The sequence below is a fragment of the Pollachius pollachius genome (genome assembly GCF_949987615.1).
Source record: "Pollachius pollachius genome assembly, chromosome: 19".
Taxonomy (NCBI): Eukaryota; Metazoa; Chordata; class Actinopteri; order Gadiformes; family Gadidae; genus Pollachius; species Pollachius pollachius.
The window spans coordinates 13,233,705-13,254,268 of NC_136952.1; the positions used below are offsets into that span (position 1 = coordinate 13,233,705).

General features: G+C 43.0%; 2 protein-coding genes across 2 annotated transcripts; one reads left to right on the forward strand and one right to left on the reverse strand.

The window, feature by feature from the left end:
* Positions 1-7,446: 7,446 nt before the first annotated feature.
* nt5m (5',3'-nucleotidase, mitochondrial) lies at positions 7,447-12,287 on the reverse strand. The gene is made up of 5 exons (XM_079756562.1): positions 11,517-12,287; positions 11,182-11,282; positions 10,175-10,235; positions 9,887-10,001; positions 7,447-9,134 (listed from the first exon to the last, which is right to left on the reverse strand). Exons 1-5 carry the CDS (start codon positions 11,802-11,804, stop codon positions 8,995-8,997), a joined length of 705 nt encoding a protein of 234 aa, XP_079612688.1. The 5' UTR covers positions 11,805-12,287; the 3' UTR covers positions 7,447-8,994.
* Positions 12,288-12,554: 267 nt separating this feature from the next.
* cops3 (COP9 signalosome subunit 3) lies at positions 12,555-20,229 on the forward strand. The gene is made up of 12 exons (XM_079757403.1): positions 12,555-12,795; positions 13,530-13,659; positions 14,168-14,280; positions 15,085-15,134; positions 15,664-15,756; positions 16,159-16,338; positions 16,731-16,871; positions 17,564-17,737; positions 18,269-18,355; positions 18,715-18,828; positions 18,928-19,008; positions 19,495-20,229. The coding sequence occupies exons 1-12, from the start codon at positions 12,741-12,743 to the stop codon at positions 19,546-19,548; spliced, it is 1,272 nt and encodes a 423-aa protein (XP_079613529.1). The 5' UTR covers positions 12,555-12,740; the 3' UTR covers positions 19,549-20,229.
* The last annotated feature ends 335 nt before the right edge of the window (positions 20,230-20,564 follow it).

Here is a 20,564-nt window from a genome sequence, read left to right on the forward strand (position 1 = left end):
AAAAAAACCATGACTCATCCATCATGTGTTTTAACACCAACGGTGTCAAAAACACACGGACCATCATCGGCGAGGGCTAGCAAGGGAACACGCTCCGAGATGGGGCATACCGACCTCCCCATACGACTTCACGGAAACCATACCGTGATATGACATCTTAAATTTGAAAGGGTCAACGTTGTTCTGCTTTCGCTTGTCATTCATAAATGTGTGTAGCTCCATCAATGAATCGTTTGTAGCACTTTCCTAAACCCTGTTTTCTGATCCGTTGACTTTAGATTTACATCTTGCTCTAATCTTGTGGTTAATTCCTCCGACAGCATTTTATCACAAACACACCTGCTAAAAATAGACGTTTACATCGTTTGATTGTCTCGCTTGATACAGGGCCTGTGTTAAGGCCCCAAAGAAAATCACGCCTCTAAACCTGTGATTATTAATTTTCACTTCCAGTAGCTCATTGACACTCTGCTTGCTTCGCTATGTCGGTGGAAACATGGCTGATTGGACGAGCCAGAGCAGAGGACCTACGCACGACCCACCCTTGTGCGACTCTGTGCGTGCCTGTATGTGTGTGTGTGTTTGTTTGTGTGTGTGTGTATGTTTGTGTTTGTGTGTGCATCTGTGTCTGTCAGGTAAATAGAGAGATGTAGTAAGAGTGAGTGTGTGAGTGTGCCTGTGCCCGAGTGTGTGCGTGTTTCTGTGTTTGTGTGTGTAAGTGTGTTTGTGTGTGTGTCTGTGTGTGTAAGGTAAATAGCGATATGTATAAAGAGTGAGTGTGTGTGTGTGGCTGTGTTTGTGTGTGTGTGTGTCCGTGTGTGTCCGTGTGTGTGTGGATGTGAGTGTGTATTGGGTAAATAGAGAGACATACATACAGCCTGATGTAGAGCATGCATCTGTTCGTTTGTGTTAATGCGTGTATGCCTGTGTGTCTTACCCATGTGTGTGGCATATGTTTTCCCCATGTGTGAGGACACAGCACGTTCACAAGAGAGAAATGCATTTAGCAGACATGTGTCCCCAGCTCCAAGTCCCTTTCCCTAAAGCCACATATACATTCATGCAAGTAACATTGACTATATTCATTTCATCCAAAGCAACGCCAGTGTGTTCTCGATCAATTAACATGGTGCAGGTGTGTTCCGTCCTCTCGCCCAGGGTCAGGGACGCTCGGGAATCGAACAAAGCACCTGTCGACTTGGGAGTCTAGCCTACCCTAACGAGACGATCCGTTCTCTGGACGGGTACGATATGGTATTTCAGGTGAGCGCGATGGAGCACCACGGAGCCGACCAGGGTGACCTCGGGCCGAGGGAGACTCCCGCTCCAGTTTCAGCGGTGACTGACCGGCCCGGGTCACTCGAGACCGGGTACCCTCTGCCACCTCCGGCCGGGCTGATCCCTCCGTCACTTTCACTGGAAAGCCCCGTCACAGTGCCTCTCCTCCTTCAAGATACCTGACTACATGATATTATTATCGTTACTGGTACAAAAGACCCGTGAAGTGGTGAAATAGCTGGAGGTGCCGCTATTGTTGCCGTTTTGACACCATTTTGTACAAATAATGATTATTAAAAAACGTCTTCCTCTCCTCTGTCCTGTGTATCATAAGCGGAATCTCAACGCCTGTATGGCATCACATTAAGCTGTTCCCCCTCCTGTATGGCATCGCATTAAGCTGTTCCCCCTCCTGTATGGCATCGCATTAAGCTGTTCCCCCTCCTGTATGGCATTTTATTAAGCTGTTCTCCGGCATTGTTCGTTCCTTCCGGCCCACATAGAGGAACCGTCGTGTTGTGACGGCCAGAGCCTGCCGTAGCGTTGCACGACCAGCGGCTTCGTCTCTGGCAGCGCTCGCCGTTTTCCGTTTCTCGCCTGATGAAAGCGCCGTCGGGCCAAGGGCTCCTCCTCACTTTCATCAGGAAGCAGCGACCAGGCCGTCTCTGGCCTCCCGCTTGCGCTCTCTCTCCTCCTCCACCTCCTCCACCTCCTCCTACCCCTCCTCACGTACAACCCTCGCAGCGAGGAAGATGTAAACCAAGCCCGCACAACACCAGCAAATCCCTCCTTCATTATTCATCCCTCCCGCTTAATGACTTTTCCATCCAACCTCCATCCCTGTATCTACCGCAATTAAGCCATGGGGGGGGGGGGGTAAAGTGTAGCGTAGTTATCTCTGCGTGCTCGCGTGTGTGTATGTGTGTGCATGTGTGTGTTGAGTGGGCCGCATGCTTCTGCACGCAGCACGTGCCGGCTGCCCCTGATGTGCGGCAGAACCGACACAATGAGGGATGAAAGGTAAGTAAGGGAATAAGGAGAGGCGAGGAGGGGCGGCTGCCACCACAACCACCGGGCCACGTCTCCCAGCGCCTGCCGGGTGTTCTCGAAACACCATCGGCGGCGGGGGCGGGGTAAACACAGTGCAGCGCAGCCACGCCGGGGGCTTTATTCTGCTCTTTTCTCGCTCGTCCGTCTTTTTTGGGGAGTTACGTCACACGTGTCGGTTTATTTAGCCGCCAGACCTGGGCTGTGCTTACTGAAAAATAAAACAACAACACAAATGGGCCTCAAAAAAGTGTATGCTTTTCTCCTCTATTGTAGTATATTCGAATATACATCATAGGTCATAGGGAGGGGGGGTTGGTCATCTGGCTCAACCATGCCTACAGGTAGACCGCGGGCGGACATTGGGGATCGAACCCGGGACCTTTTGGCTAGCCGGACTCTTCGGAAATAAACCAGGCAGGGGCTGGTGGCTGATTAACTATGGAAATTAATTTGATAATGAATCGGCAGATCTTGGAGGCCCTTCACACCACACCTGATGTCTAGGCTTTCACTGTTGCCAGGCGGAGCTCCGTGGATCGCGTTTCAATCTCACAGATAATATGCTTGTTTACATACCTTGGGCATGACAAGGGGCCGGCTAAATATTTGATGAAGGCTTCTTCTTCGAGTTACCGCGGGCCGCAGCTCTCCCTGTGACCCTGGACCTGGGGGTTGGGTACAGCGCGTGTTAAAATACATATTTTTATTCTATTGTACTTTTATTTTTTTTAAGCACAGAAAACACAGAGTATGTCACACAAACATATCACTGCACATCCTGTATGAGTATTTGACAAATAAAAACCTTTGAATCTTTGAATCTTGAAAGCGTTCTTCTTCTTCCCTGGGATACGTAGCAGCTAGCCTGTTAGCAGACGATGATTATTCAAAATCATTACTGTTCATGTGTTATGGCTGCAGCATGTTGTCTGTTAAACACAGAAGGTTGCATACATACACACACACGCACACACACACACACACACACACACACACACACACACACACACACACACACACACACACATAGTTTCAACATACACATCATATTAAACCAATAACAAACAAATGGAAATGTCAGGAGGACAAGAGAGCGGGAGAGAGAGAGAGAGAGAGAGGGAGAGGGAGAGGGCAAGAGAGAGAAGAGAGAGAGAGAGAGAGAGAGAGAGAGAGAGAGAGAGAGAGAGAGAGAGGGAGAGGGAGAGGGCGAGAGAGAGAAAGAGAGAGAGAGAGAGAGAGAGAGAGAGAGAGAGAGAGAGAGAGGGAAAGCTGAACATAAGAAAATTGTCTCCTGCAGTGAGATATTGTAATTAAAATCTTAGTCACGGGAGAGCAGTGCGAGCTTTATCTGAATTTTAATTTCATATTGTGTCACTCCATGCTTAATACCACACGAAGGAAGGGGGTTCTCTCTCTGTTAACCCCTTCTTATTAGCTAGCTCTTAAGAGAGACAATACCGGATAACACTGTTATCATCTTTTATAAAAGACAACAGCTGTAACACGTTGTACATTTAGGTAGCCATTGGTCAAGTTCTGGTTATCGGTTAAGTGTTATGGCTATAGTGTAGGACATAATGCCATAATGTCGTATATATGTTGTGGTTGAGTAAAAGCAGATATGATGCATTGTGTGTATTCTGAAATTATAATGTAGTTTAAACAGGGTAGTGTCAGTGTTTGACTCCCAGCCATAAAGACACTGGCTTGGACCCCCCCCCCTCCTCAGTCTACCTGTAGCACCCAACAACCAGCTCTGTAATGATCTACTGATACATCAGAATACAACCTAAGACGTTTTGAATACAAACATCTGCTCAATGTCTACATAGTAAATAGTGAACCACAAAAGCATGGACAGGCTTCTTCACCTCCAGTCGGGCCAAATAAGAAACAGCAACATGTCTTATCTCGTGTGTTCGGATTGCAGTGAAAGGGAAAACAAACCATTGGGATCTTTATTTAATGGCGGTTCAGGTTTATGCTGGTCGGTGACGTTCGCCCAATCGGCACGCGAGCCGACCAGCGCCAGGTAAGACGAGATGATGGATCTCCTTATTTACTAGCATCTAATTACCTTATCACAAATAAATAAAGAAAGACGGAAATCTCAACGCTGCCTCCGTCTTCCACCCCCTTCACCTCCATCCCCCTGTTCCATGTCCCCTGGGTTTCTTCCCCCGTGCTTTAACCCCGGGGTCTCTCTGAGAGTCCCCTGAATAATGGACACAGAGGGCTTTCCAGTGGAGGGTTTAAAGTATGGACATGATGGATCGCTTCTCATGTTCTTTCTGGGTGCCGAGCAGCGTATATATCATTGTCATTGGGACACTCATGTCAGGTGAACGCTGCTATATCTATATTTACACCACACATGCCTCGGCCATGGATCCCTATATGCCGTAATCCAGTTCATGCCATGAAGGCGACGTCACTTTGGGGGGAAAATGGGTCATCGGGGCCTGCTGCTCAGGCAGCAGCAGCAGGGGACTGTTATATTTTGTGGTCACATTCGTCATAGGAGCAAAGTCACACGCACGTGTGTAAAGCAGATGCGGCTTTGACCCAAACAGACCAGGTAACTTTTAAAGCTAGCGTTGGCAACTTAGGAACAAACTGTCAGTTAGATGGATTTTGATCCACCCGGAGAAATTCCCTCCCCCCCGAAACACATGCTAGCTTGCTATCTGAGTGCACGGGCACAGTGGGTGCTGTCAGCTGGGTAGGTAGGTAGGCTGACAGGGAGGCCATCCTTATGGGCTTTTAACAGGCCTGCGACAGTAACATAACCAGATTTTTGTCTATGTTTTGCAGCATTCGATTGACTAGTGTTAGGATTTAAACAGATTTCAACAAATAATGCAAGAACACTTTTCAAATAAATTGCCTACCCAACCTTTAGTTGCAAAGCTGAGAGCTGTCTGCTTGTAAAAGTTACACAAAATAATAACATACGTTGTTACTGTGCAATAGAACAGGTAATCTCAAGTACAAATGTATTCAAAAGTCTGATCATTGAGACTATGTAGTAGATTGCAGATAAGTATAAATATCATTTAACAGAGTAATATATGTAAAAGCATAGGCAGAAGAATAGGCTGCAAAAATGTATTGTGCAGACTATTTATTTGTTTGATATATCAATTAGGAACTTCAATCCCTGGTTAGACAATTCATTATAATGTAAAGATGTTATTGAATGACTCTTGAATGACTGCTTTCAATGTATACATTGGATACAAAAATAGGTATAATAAAAGCACCTGGAACCATTGTTTAGAACTAAACTGTATTAGGTCTATTTAATTGTGCAAAATGCATGTTGAATGCACTGAGTATCCATCAAATGTCATATTGAAGACCATTAACACTGAGATAATGAAGTCTCCGGAGAGAAATAGAAATTGAGAAGGTCAGGGATGACGTTTTTTAAAAATACTATATGTGTTGTCTGCTGCAACACATTGTTGTAGACCATTAAATGTTATGATGCTGAATTCTAGGCTCCTTAACTTAACTATGCCTCACTGTGGGATCTGATTAATAACATTTTAAGCAAGATATCTTTCATGCAATTTCACAGCAGTATGCCGTGATGACATGTACAGTACAGGTAGAGGCCTTCCTTTTTTTCTACTGGTAATTTGGTATACTCTGACCTCTGGTGGCCATATTGAGCTTAAGCAGCTTTACATTATTGTATGGGAAACATGGACAGTTATATTAGCCGTATAAATACAGGTGTGTGGTTTGAAAGGAAGAAAATGCATCAACTGCATCACTCCGATCTTACGTGCTATTTTATGTACGCTCTACTATTAGTCTAATAGGGTAGTGTTCTCTCGAAAGGACACGTGGAGAAGTTTTGCCGTGCATGGTGTTGCTAAGCAATAAGGAGGCTGTTGCCCAAGAGAACAGCAGTAGTTCAGGGATGGACTCACCGCGGGGCTGGTGAGCGCGCTCCGGTCTAGGATGCGCTATAGACATGAACGCCCGAAGCTCGACAGCAAGTAACTGGATGAGAAGCAGCCTACAGCTGATGGGATATGATAGATACATAGCACACCTAAGTGTATCATTAGAAGAATACAATAAATATAACATAAATAGTAAAAGCAATGTCAGGAAATGTAAGGCGACAGTAGAGGGAATGTTACCTGTCTAAATGAAGAATATCCGTCGTAGCACATAACCAAAGACGGAAATTCTTATTTTCCGATGAAACCCTGACCCCAAATGAACATTTCATTTCCAATTGCACAATGCATTACCATTTGAAAAAGGAGGCCAAAAAAAGTACCCTAGCATTACCTCTTAACGTTCCCAAAATATACGAATTTAGTGTGGATAATCCACTTGCTCGCTTTAATGCACATGCACATTTTATTCAGGTTGCTGATGATATGCAATCGGAATATTGAATCGTCTTTAGTGAGTTTTTAAAATATTTCTAAAAGTTCATTACAAACTGTCCTGTGCTGCAACTCCCGGGCTCTTATGAGAGGCTCAAAACGTATCCCACTCTGACTCTGATTGGCTTGGCCTAACGAGCTTGGTAGGTGAACACACAACACACCTACTCGCTAGCGTTTAGGAGGGTCACGCCTACCGCACCCCGAAGCCAAAAGATGTTCAAAAGGACAGAGTAAAAATATAAAAAAAAGCAAGTGATCACTGAGCAGAGAATAGGTATGAGGTTGATAATCCTTGGCCTATGGGTTTTAGTGACTCATAAAGACCAACGTTAACAGGAGGCCTGTTATGTCATCTGCTTGTCAGAGATTCAGAACTTTCGTTTTGCACCAGCAGCAGTCAGGATTTTATAATAAGCACGGTTTTCGACTGCTACTTTGTTATCTTGATTTAAATATTTTACATTTTGTATGTATGTGGTGGCTTCCAGTTTCCCTTCTGTGGATTAATAGTCTTTTTTTGAATAGAATAGTTTAAACTGCTTAAAGAAAAGCAACAGCGACCCCCACATTAATACCCTTGATAAACGATTGTTTATGAACATTTGTGGGTTAGTTGCAGTAAGAACTAACCCAAGTTGCATTGTTTGATATTTCAGAAAAAGTCTTACTCTAGAATTGCATACAAAAAAACGAAGAGCAGAAGTTGAATGAATGAAGACCACTTTATTGACCTGTTTCCATGGTTGTGATGGTCCTACCCGAACATCAAGAAGCTCTCACTGTGTGTCACAGGGAAGGATATTGCGCATTTGGTTGTTCTTAGCACCAAAAAACAGGAGACATTCATTGTATGTCAAATAAAAATTAAAGGTTAAAACACATAGGCAGCAGTGACCAATAGGCATCAGCAGTGGTTGATGCAAGCAGGCCCTGGTTCGGCCGCACGGGAACCTTCAAACAACGATGGAAACAAATCACATGGAACTACACACACACACCAACGGGCATTTGTTACCTAAATGGTATGGTGTGAGTAACCCTAACCCTGCTTTGATGTACATTACAGTGTGACATGTGCGATACCTAGATCGCAATAGGAAAACCAAGAGGATTGAATGGAAAACAGATTATTACGTGATGAGGAGCATTGTTGCAACAGTTGTAACATAGAACACAGCTTTTACTCTTTACAGAACCAAGTGAAACAAAATAAATACCAGGGTCTAGCACATTCTATCAGTTTAGCAGCTGAACAATTACAGTATGTGACCCTGAAAATATGCCCCTAAAAAATATGTTTTGAAAGATTTACATTAAAATCAAAAAACACTAAAAAAGGTGCCGACATGCATTATAGGTCCATTCGTAAAGATTCATATTTCAAAGCAAAACCAATAATAAAAGAAGATAAAAAGTTGAGTGCACACACAAATTAAACTGTGATACTGGAATAAGTAATTTGAGTTGATAACCTTGCAACAAACATATTAGGCTAGTCCCAGAAGGTAGGTTAATCATCTTAAAAGGAGACACATACGTACATACATACATATGGTTATGTCCATAATTCTGTCCAAACCTCTGTTTACTATTTACTCATGTAGAATATGTGATGCTAGAGTGTGAGTGTGTGCTGGGATATTAAATATTTATTTTGTTTTGTATGGAATTTATCAAATGGCTTTATCTTGGCAAAACGTGCATGCCCTCAACAAATGCATTAAAATAAGTAAAATACATTCTGACAATTTGATCCTTGCATTGAAACACTTTTGACCATGCCGGTTCAAGTATTGTATTGCCATCACATCAATCTGTCCTTCATTGTTTTTGCTTCACCTTGTGGTGGAGGATTGACATGTGGTGGAGAACTGGTGCTAGCGCCTCACGGCCTCTTGCTGTCTGGGATAGGGTTAGGGATAGCTACTAGTACTGGTGCTAGCGCCTCACGGCCTCTTGCTGTCTGGGATAGGGTTAGGGTTAGCTACTAGTACTGGTGCTAGCGCCTCACTGCCTCTTGCTGTCTGGGATAGGGTAAGGGTTAGCTACTAGTACTGGTGCTAGCGCCTCACGGCCTCTTGCTGTCTGGGATAGGGTAAGGGTTAGCTACTAGTACTGGTGCTAGCGCCTCACGGCCTCTTGCTGTCTGGGATAGGGTAAGGGTTAGCTACTAGTAATAGTGCTAGCGCCTCACGGCCTCTTGCTATCTGGGATAGGGTAAGGGTTAGCTACTAGTACTAGTGCTACCTCCTCACTGCCTCTTGCTGTCCAGGATTGCTTTCCAGTCGTCCGCCCAGGAGAGAAGGCGGCGCTGGTTGGGGCTCAGGGCCTGGTGCTTGTTGTGGCAGGCGGTGAACAGGACGTGTTCCCACACCGGCCCCGCCTCCACACCTGTTGGGAGCAGGAAGGCATTGAGGAGTGTATTAATAGCCAGACTGTAAATATGGCTCACCTTCATCCTGCAATTAATCACCCTCCCTGCCAAACATCTGTCTTTATCCGCCCATGAATCATGAGGAGATGATCCATTTGTGCATTCAGCTTCATCCTGTTCTCATCCTCCTCCCTGCCAGACCTCTGTTTCCAACCCCAAATGGTCCTTCTTTTGTCTCGCAGCCCAACGACAGATCCCCCACAGACCGACAGACCCTCCACAGACCCCCCCCCCCCAGCAAACCAGCTCAAAAACAAAAACAAAACTTTACATTGTACAATTAAAGCAGCAATGTAATCAAGTGTGTAAGAGCATTTGAAATTGACATTAAAACGACCAATGTGGCACAAATACAAAGAAATTACATCTCATTATTGGCACAGCCATCTTGTTTGTCGAGTTGTACAGTCAACCTCAATGAATTCACTAGCCTCACAGAAACCCGAGTGGGACAGGTTAAAAGGGGGCGTGCCAGGGTAAAATGTTGGAACACACAAAATCTCAAACACACCCTAACCCTAACCTTTAGTACCTTACTAACCTTTAGTACCTTACTAACAATAACCGTTAGGGCCTTACCAACCCTTACCTTTAGTACCTTACCAACACTAACCTTTAGTACATTATTAACCCTGCATGAGATAAGTGAGAGAGTGGTAGAAATGTAAATGCAAATATGTACATGCGTATTGACAATATACACACTCACCAACGATGTCTGGCCTGTCGTCTATCAGCAGATCTGCGGCCACAACAGTTTTGTCTGTGGTAAGGATGACGTGCTCCAGAAAGTCTGGGCCTAAATTCTTCTCCACCCACGCGTACTGGATGGGACGGACGGGGACACACACCACATTTATATGTTTATGGATGAATGTTTTTTTCTAAATAATTTGTTACAGCAGTAACCTACCTAGCTACTCAACAACCTATAAATTAGATATATTTTAAGGGTTGTAGGTATTGAAACTTTAGTGACATTATTCTTAGAGCTTACCTTCTCGTATGGGCAGTGATGGTAATGTTTAATGGGACTGGTGCATAGAAAGACATCTGTGCTGGGGAGAAAAATGGGAGCAAACAAGATTCATTATTAAAATTAAATATATTATTAAAAGTATTATCATTATTGTTGTCGACAACAATGTCAGCAGTGTAATTTCTTTCATAGACAATCCTAAAAGATTCCTGCCGGAATTGACAAAAAAATGTGTCTAAGGTGTATACCAATAGTGATAGGATAAGGATATATATATTTTTTAATAAATATCAAAGCCTATATAGATAGAAAGCTATAACAACCTTATTTGAGGTCATCATGAGGACCTGAAATGAACTCAAACCTGGCACGGAAAGGTGCTTGAAGAATATACCAACACAAAAATAAATGGAGGCAAAACAATTCTGGCTTGTTTTGAGTAAAACGTCACAGGATCAGAAAGCAACAATCTATGTGTCAGTAGGGAGGGGTCATAGACTGTATAGGCGGTTTACAGGGTGGAATGCATAGCAGTGTCAAAGGCCACATGGGACTCCAGCAGTCCTGCCCTACAGGGGCTGTTTTCCCCCCCCCCTTGTCCCTTTCTTAAGAATGACCATACCCCCCCAAGCCTGACCGGATACCATCCCCACACAAAGAAAACTAAAACTATATGTAAACTGCTTTTACTCACTTTGTAATATCAACATTTATGTTCACATTTTGAATAACTTTGTTAGACATATTCGTAGTTGAAGCCAATCTTTTACGACATGTTGACTTGGAATGTTACCTTCTAGGGTGTTGAATCCAAGCCGAAAGGTTCTTGGTTCAAACCCCAATGTCCACAGTCTACTCAACTGTATTGGCAACTATTTAGGCAAGCAGCCCAGCTCCTATACTGCCTATTTATAGCATGCATCTACAACACTATCCCTACCATTGTGTGCATGCTACTTTGGAGGAAAGTCTTAACATAATAATGAATATAATACTGTACATATATAGCTGCGCATGTGACCTACTTCTCCATCTTGGCCATCTCCTTGACAGCCTCCAGCCCACCAGGCAGCGGGTCCAGCTCTATGAAGAAGTCCTTGGACTCCCAGATACTAATGGCCTTCTCCTATAAAACACATTCTTATTAACCACAAGTGTACTATGGACCTTCAGTGGAAGTAACCGAATGTGCTCGAATACATACATGAGTATATGAATATTGTAAGTAGGCCTATAAATAGTGCATTTGATCGCATGGACTAACATTTGACACAATACTTCTTGACATTAGAAAAGCCAATTTACAACATCTCCAATTGTATTTAGGTTTAACCAGTAAGGGGCTGTCATGGTGACTTACACATAGGTCGCTCCTCAGTTGTCCGTATTGCGACGAAACCCAAAAGCCCCGTCGGTCCTCTAACGTGATGTAGGGCTCGTCGGGGTACTTGGTGCGGTACTTCTTCAGGAAGCCCCCCTCGAAGTCCGCCAACACCCCATCCATGTCAACAAGAACGCGCAATCTCTTACCACCAGATGAGCTCGACGACATGTTTGCGGAAATCCACTTGAACGGATTATTGCTAAGGAGTGACAGCGTCCGCCTGCCAAGCGCTATCCGCTGTACAGTGAGGAGAAGAGCTGGCATTGTTGTGCACAGTTTTCTCCTTCGGTATCCAGCAATTTACCAAACCAGTAAACCCTCTGACTGGGATGCAAGGCTGGATGCAAAACAGTATTGCACCACAATTGTGGTGCAAGATGAACAAAATGTCTGGATTGCGTTATTATTTGTGGTGGCATTCCACACAGCCTAGTACCAATACTACTTTCTGGACGTAGGGCTGTTGTGGTCCCCCCGCTCGCTGGGAGGCTAGCAGGTTATTGAGCTGCAGGTCAAGAAGGCTTTGCCACATTTCACATTGGGCATAGACTTCGCTTCTAAGAAAAAAAAGTAAAACAAAATTGTATAACTCTAGTGCAATTCCATTGCTCAGATTTAACTAACCATGTACACGTGTGCTACAATGCGACTGGATAGTATATTACGTAGTACAACCAGAGCCGGATAAAGGGAACTCCACATAAGAACAAATTGAACAATCCGGTTGAAGTGAAGACGTTGTAGCTAAACAAGATAATTTACCCTTTCGAGACCTCAACCATCGCCGGGTCTGAAAATACATCCGGGGCAGGCTGATCATCTCGGTCGTACACTATCTTTGGAATCCCACCACTCCTTCGTCACTTCTGGTGTTTTTTATTTGTATTTACGTCTGGGGAAATATCCCATTTGCACGCTGTATGTCAAACATATAATTTGTATTCTTTACAATAGATTTTATTAGAAATTTGTTCGGATTGATTATGATAATGTAGAGAACCGCACAAAATAAAATATTCTCTTTAAGAATCCTACTGTTGATTGGTAACTCTCGTTGTATCTTGTTCTCTTTCGACAATCTCGCGATATATCATTCATCAGTGGCGGCTGTGTGCCACCCTGCCTCAGTCCGGACGGAGTTATTTCTGACGTTTGAATGAAAAGCAGTGCGTATTACCTCCATTTTGGACTGATGAAATAATGGCTTCAGCTTTGGAGCAGTTTGTGAACAATGTGCGGCAGCTGTCTGCTCAAGGTACAGTGAACTAAACTGATACGAGTTTTCCATGTCAGCCTCAACTCTCAGCTAGCTAGCGCGCATATGCTAACCAATGCCTTTTCGATAGCTGGACAGATCCTTCTTTTGCTTTATCATGTAAACACATATCGTAAATAACCTTTGCATGCAACAAGACTTCACCAAAGTAGCTCGAGTTGATACGTTTTTGTACCTGCGCGCACGAGATACGTTAAAACCCCACAGCTAAGTTGATAATAGCTTAAAATCGCACTTTTTGTTATTGATTGTAAATAATATTTCCAGGGACTGTGTACTGGTAGTCCCGCCATGGTCGGACGTGATTGGCTGAAAGGACAGATCAAGTGATATAATTGGACTGAAGTCTCTTCCGTCAACCTGTATGTTTCGCTAATGTGTTCAAGGCCTTGACAGTAGCCCTGACCGTGCGATTTTATGACGGTAGTCTGCTATAAGGCAGTGCCAAAATTATTCAGTCAGGATTTATTCATCGATAAGTTTTTAAACATTTTTTGTTAAACGAAAAATGCTCTCTATAATAAAGTAATTGCTGGACGTTAAATGCAAAGGGCTCGAACGGTCTACAATGACATTCTGTTATTGGGATTCTACAAATGTAATCATACTAGTGAAGAGTATGTATTTTAATAAAAGCACCACGTCGTAGTAACTTTGTACTTTGACAATGACTTGTTTTGATTCAAAACTGTCTTTCTTATTTTGCCCTCTAGGCCAGATGACTCAACTATGCGAGTTGATCAACAAGAGCGGGGAGCTACTGGCCAAGAACCTGTCCCACCTGGACACGGTGCTGGGGGCCTTGGACATCCAGGACCACTCCCTGGGAGTGCTGGCTGTGCTGTGAGTTAAGAGATACTTTTATCAATATCTGACTTGCTCGCATTCGTTTTGCATTTGGAATTATTTGATGTATTGGATACATAGGGGATGGATCGGGAATCATTGTCTCGAGGCAGTGCAAAATAAATGTATCTTTGACGTAGGTCCCATTCAAATAAATAAAAGCTACACACATTACTACATGGTCGCATCAAAACGTAAATACGCCCTATCAACTTAAAGCAGACTTAAAAGTTGAGCACCGTACAATGTGTTTTAAATTATGTTGTCATGCTACAGATAGACTGGGGGATCCATTAAACTATCCTTTCGTGTCATGTGAATACAGCTGTTGTGTCTAGCCAAATTTTGTTTGATTTGATGTCAATGTATATCATATGACATAGATGTCTATTTGCAGATAACTTGTACCCTTTTTGCCTTTTAACCATTCTTTCTTCTTTTTGGATGCTGGCCAGTGACATTTCATCCTTTATAATGTTTGTGTTTTCTTGACTTGCTTCTCTAGATTTGTGAAGTTCTCCATGCCAAACATCCCTGATTTTGAGACGCTCTTCTCCCAAGTTCAGCTCTTCATCAGCACCTGCAACGGAGAGCACGTCAGATATGCAACAGACACTTGTAGGTCACTTACCCATAAGAGATAAGATCGTACTTTTTCACAGTCATATGGGAAAATTGGCATTCAATGTCCAAACCTGTTCCCAGAACTGTGAATATGTCACCGTCAGAGGTAAAAGCTCAATTGTCCAGCTAGATGCTATACAAGCGCTGATGTAGAATGAAAGTTAGGAGACCACGACAGCCTTTCCTGTCAATTTAGAGGAGTACAATTTACATAATGTCACTATTAGGTATTTTTGCACGCAGCAGACTGATTTAGGAACTTCAAAACACTTGTGTGAGTGTTTTTGAAGCATACTGGATTCGGGACATAATGGGATCATACCGAGGGACTTTTTGGCTGGGAATCAAAACCCCATGCCACAACAGTTTCACAACCCTAAATTGAATGTTTCTCTTGTAAAAGGAACTACCTTCACCACAGCCCTATGTTGTGGCGAAGCAGTACTGTAATTATTGATTCATAAACATAATCCTGTTAACATGTATCCACAGAGTCACTCACTGTATTAATACTGGTAAATACCTGCCCTTCATTAAAATGTAAGGTTAGTCAGTTTGAGACAGGGCACTCACCTAACCTGACCTCAGAGGTAACCAAGGTCAAATAGTGTTTCTGAAATACCTTTGCTTATGTTGAAGTTGTGTTGTTACCCCTGTAACTACGGTTATTATAATTATAGTAGAATCTCTCTGGGAAGTTGTTGCTCATTGTAAAAAAAAGCCCATCATTCATTTGCTGGTGTTGCCAGTTATGTTGAATTACTTAGATTTATTCTCCCTTTGATTCTTCTCTTCCAGTTGCTGGTCTTTGCCACCAGTTAACAAATGCCCTAGTAGAACGGAAACAGGTAAGCCTGCATGGACTAATGGAGAGCCTATGTGTGGTTACAGAACCAATATATCTTTACATAATAGACAGCTTTTCTATACATACTGCATACATGAATATTGCATACCTTTTGCCATCTATTGTATTTGTTAATCTACATAATTCAACCTAACAAATTAGTTTGACATAGTAGCATTTGTTTTAAGTTAAGTTATCCTTTATTTATTTTAAAGTTGTTGTTGGTAAAGAAGAACATTTGTGCTTCTTTTAAAATAGTCAGGCTCCAGACTGACTCAAGTGATGGCTGTATGACGTTTTACAGACTATGAAATCTGGAGATTGTCGCACGTTTCTGTTAAAATCCTCCGGCTTTACTCTAGGGAGGGTTATTTCAGCCAGACATTTTGCCTTCTCTTCCTTCTACCTTAAAACGTCACACATTTCTAAGTGGACTACAGCCCAGCTCTTGGTAGTCTCTGCATGTTGTAGTCATCATCAATCACTTGAAGCCTCTCTAAGAACAAGTTGTGTCCTCCTCTTCCTCACAGCCGCTGAGGGGCGTGGTAGTCCTAAAACAGGCAATAGACAAAATGCAGATGAACACAAACCAACTTACCTCCGTCCACGCTGACCTGTGCCAGGTAGGTTGACAACACTGTGTTTAATGCCTCTATGATATTTTTTATTATGCATTGGTCCTCTTTTTATTCTGCTCCTATTATGTTTATATTTTTTAAGTTCATCTTAATGGTCTACTTGGAAGAACTGAAATTGTTTTTTATGCCTATTTTTGTGTCCTTTCACAAACTAAATGGCACAAATGTTTCTATGATCAAATGTTTCTAAGGACCTCTGAGATGCGTTTGTGTTTATATACATGCATACAGTCGTGTGCGAGAAAATAAATAAATGTTGATGATTTCAGCCTGTGTTCACCTAGATCTCAGCTCGTCGGCCATGGAGACTTATGCTATGAATCTCAAGTGTGATATGTTGGACTATTAAAATGCTAACATATTCCCTATCTATGTGTCTCTCTGAAGCTGTGCTTGTTGGCAAAGTGTTTCAAGCCTGTGCTCCCCTTCCTGGAGCTGGACATGATGGACATCTGCAAGGAGAACGGGGCCTACGACGCAAAGCACTTTCTATGTTACTACTACTACGGTGGCATGATCTACACAGGGCTGAAAAACTTTGAAAGAGCACTGTATTTTTATGAACAGGTACCCATCTCTTTTGGACGTTCACTCTATATATCTGCCTGTAACCTTTTATCCCAAAACCTTATTTCTGTAGACTGCGGCGGAACAAACGCACGCTGCAACAGAGTCAACTTTGCTAACATAGCCGTGGCTACTTTTCCTCATTCAGAAGAATATAAACAAGCAGCAGAGTTTCAACTCTGCTCTTAAAAGAAAGTCATGCAAAACAATGGCATGTTAATTATGTACAGAATGTTTAGGTCCAGCCACCACAAGGCTTTTTTAAGTTGCAGACACAAAATCATTTGCTGTAACTCCCACGACCCTAATTGTTGTTTTTAGCACACACATTATGTCCTTGTAGTGTTTCATTGTCTCATCCGTGTTGCGACTCTCGCCCACCCCCCATCCAGGCGATTACCACTCCCGCCATGGCTGTCAGCCACATCATGCTGGAGGCTTACAAGAAGTACATCCTGGTCTCCCTCATCCTGCATGGGAAAGTACAGCAGCTCCCCAAATACACCTCTCAGATCGTCGGCCGGTTCATCAAGGTGTGCACGGGTGGATGGACGAAGAATAGACGGATTCATCATTTTGATTTATTTATTTAGTTGTTTTTTCAGTTATTGCATGATTTAGATGTTTTTTTATATGTTTATAAAACTACATGTTGTGTCATTGGGACTATGTGAACATATAAGGGCTTTAGTCAACCAAAGCTGATCTTTGTTGACTGAAATTCCACTCTGTTTTGGAGGTACTGTGTGGAGGAAGTAAGGGGGTTTCAGATCCACACAGCCCTTAAAATATAAAGTGGGTTGCAGAGCAGAAACATTGTGTTGTAGAAAGACGACGCAGGTCGGAAGGTTTGATTCTAGGTCTCGTTGTGTTTAATATAATAAGTCCCAACGGAGGCCGCTGGGAGCCGAGGCGCCCCTGGGACGTTCACAATCGGTGTGTTCTCAATTTCTTTGTAGCCAGCCAGTTGAAAAATGTTGCCAGATAAAGGATCTGTCTTTCTCATCCTTATCCCTTCTGTTGTTGGGTTGGATGTCCACTATAGACAGGAATACATGTTCATAAATCACAACTAACTCAAGAACAAAATTGGACATGAACAAAAATGGGTTTTGAAATTATACTGGAAAAAAAGAAATTCAAATAACCTGACCAATCAAAGGTGGACAACATGTGCTTTATTTCCTGTGGATCGCCTAAAGCCTCCCTGCCCTCTGTGTCCTAGCCTCTGAGCAACGCGTACCACGAGCTGGCCCAGGTCTACGCCTCCAACAACCCCGCAGAGCTGCGGAACCTGGTCAGCAAGCACGGCGAGACGTTCACCAGAGACAACAACACGGGTCTGGTCAAACAGTGCCTCTCCTCCGTCTACAAGAAGAACATCCAGAGGCTTACAAAGGTGTTTGTATTGTTATTGAACTCCTGGGATTTTGTTTTTGTGCCCACATATGTCTTAGCCTGGAGACCATCCTGACCACGTGAGGTTGACTTCAGTTTCGCTATGCAAATCGGTCTGGACCTCTTGCCGTCTACATCGATATCCAGAAATAATGATGAAATCGGGGGCCAATCAGGCAGGGACTCTGGCAGGCCACCGCTGGCAAAACAGTAATGGCGTCTCTCCCAGCCATTAGTGCAGTTATTGCAGAAATGGACTCGATTCATTGAACTATTGAACAAGAACAAAAGTATGTACTAGAAGAGTTTCTCGGTAATATGTTTTCACCTTTCGTTACAGCACACCTTGATGGTGTCACATGTTTTGTTATTCTGTGGGCGCCTAGAGTTCAAGACTGACATGAGTAATCTGAGAATTTGAGGTCATGTGTGCAGGATGGTCTCCTGGCTACATTCTTCTTAATGTACTTGTGAATTTGAAACCAAAAAAATAAGCAGCATTCTTTGGGGTTCTTCTATCTGGTAACCGCAGACCTTCCTGACGCTGTCCTTGCAAGACATGGCGAGTCGAGTGCAGCTGTCAGGTCCCCAGGAGGCAGAGAAATACGTCCTGCACATGGTGAGTAGAGCACTAATGTAACACACATTTACTACACATCTCGTACGAATTGACATAATTTTATTGCAATAGCACCTGAAGGGTATAAACACTCTTCATACACTAAACAAGCAATGCTTTTTACAGTATATAAATCAGGTTAGGTACTGTCTACTACTAGTAGTCCTTAGAGGAGTACTACTAGTAATAATAATTGATCTTCCTATAGTTTACTATTGTAGATCAGTAAATGTTATATCATATAGGAGAATATCACAAAATACTGCCTGTCACTAATAATTGTGTTTGTCAGGAGCTTGAGAGAGCTACTCTTTGTTGTATCTAATCAATGTGTCTTCCTTGGGTTCCCTTGCATGAAGATTGAAGACGGGGAGATCTATGCCAGCATTAACCAGAAGGATGGCATGGTTTGCTTCCACGACAACCCTGAAAAATATAACAACCCGGCAATGCTTCACAAAATCGACCAAGAGGTAAAGAGACTCAGTTTCCTCATCCCTTTTAAATCAATGTAATCTAATGTAAATGACTTCGCTGCTGGGAACGAGACATGATGGCTATTTCCTCCCCAGATGCTGAAGTGCATAGAGCTGGATGAGAAGCTAAAGTCGATGGATCAAGAAATCACAGTAAATCCACAGTTTGTCCAAAAAGTGGGTAAAAAGTTGGTAAACTGCATTGTCATTGTTATTGTCCGATTTTAGTTCTAAATTCACCCCTCTCATACTTAATATTCATGCATCCACCCACCCATCCACCCTAACCATTTTAGGGTTTTAGAGCGAACGCATCCTATGAGGACAACAACAAATTCTAACAAAACTTAACAAATAAAAAACCTTCAAACAAGAATACATGGTGGAGAGAGCATTAATATCTAACATACACCAGTATAGCATAAACCAACTACCAGTTTAGAAAAAAAATGGAAAAAGACTAAGATACAAATTCCAACACCCTAGAGTTTCCTCTATCTTCTGTCTTGTCACCCATACACACATCTTTCCTATCAAACTGCCAACCTGTTGAAATGCACCCACCCAAGGAGTCAAAGACGGCACATGGAGCTGAACCCTAACCTCTGACCCTAACCCCCCAAACTGACCCTAACCCCAGAACTCTGCTTGTCCCCTTTCCAGAGTATGGGTTCGCAGGAGGATGACGTGGGAAGCAAAACGTCTAGTTACTCCTGAGGGGGTCCGCTGCGGGTCCTAGAACAGTCTCCGGGATGAGTCATCTTTTTTAATAAAAGAGGATAATTCTATCGCGTATGGACATGGGTCGAGGAATATCGAAATGTGTGGACTGGTGATGATGATGGGGATGATTTGTTTAGTGTTTCTTCAAAATGTCTCCAGGATAATACGAGGTCCTTACCCGAAGAAAAATAGATTACACTTTTTTGTCAGTGTTTTTATTTATCAATGTTTCAGGCCACTGCTGCATTAACATATACCACAAACAATAAAAACTGGACTTATTTGTTCAAAAAGTTTAACGTGTGAATAATCACTGTTTGGGGATTTGTTTTCTGCATGAGGGCGATACCAGAGGGTATTACATAATTTGTTTTGCCGACAACTCCATGGCTTTCATAGATACAATCGTTATATCCAACTGTTCCCCATGTTATCCCTTGTCGTGGTCAGATTTGAGATATCAGCACTGTATAAATGTATGATATCAGCGTTCACACGGGCGTGGAATGGAATGGAATTCAGCGAAGTGGTCAGTGGTCACCCTGCCGCAACAGTAAGCATGCTTAAGTTTGTTTCCACTAGAGGTCGCCAGCCCGCTGTACAGTTTATGCTTTTGCGCGGATGTTACTTCCTAAAGTGTAGTTGAACCGATGAAATTACCCAACTGTCATGTTATTTGAGAGCTTGAGCTTTGCGATTGTGAATCTCTTATAATAAATTGTTGAACTAATTGCCTCCGAGTTGTATGCTTTTGTAAAACTGCTATCAACGGTCAATTGGCATATTTGATTTAAATATCGGTGCTAATTTTACGTTGGCATTCATGGCAATCCTAATTATTCTCCAGCCAATGAGCGTTGTCCGGCAGGCGGATGTTGCTTGCAGAGGAAATCAGCCAATCCCTGTGCAGTATCCAAAAGAACGGTCAGGTCTTCGCCACTAATTGGCACACGTGACATGTCAATCATGTTCCACAACATCACCCGATTGGCTCACCCCGCGAGTAAGGC

What these genes read in the sequence shown, in the direction of transcription:
- nt5m (XM_079756562.1), bottom strand. Translation starts at nt 11,804, where the DNA reads ATGCCAGCTCTTCTCCTCACTGTACAGCGGATAGCGCTTGGCAGGCGG. An exon ending in AACTGAGGAGCGACCTATGT is followed by an intron (nt 11,283 to 11,516) that starts GTAAGTCACCAT and finishes TGTGTTTTATAG; the next exon opens with GAGAAGGCCATTAGTATCTG. An exon ending in GAGATGGCCAAGATGGAGAA is followed by an intron (nt 10,236 to 11,181) that starts GTAGGTCACATG and finishes TTTTCTCCCCAG; the next exon opens with CACAGATGTCTTTCTATGCA.
- cops3 (XM_079757403.1), top strand. Translation starts at nt 12,741, where the DNA reads ATGGCTTCAGCTTTGGAGCAGTTTGTGAACAATGTGCGGCAGCTGTCT. An exon ending in GCGGCAGCTGTCTGCTCAAG is followed by an intron (nt 12,796 to 13,529) that starts GTACAGTGAACT and finishes TTTGCCCTCTAG; the next exon opens with GCCAGATGACTCAACTATGC. An exon ending in TTCACAAAATCGACCAAGAG is followed by an intron (nt 18,829 to 18,927) that starts GTAAAGAGACTC and finishes TTTCCTCCCCAG; the next exon opens with ATGCTGAAGTGCATAGAGCT.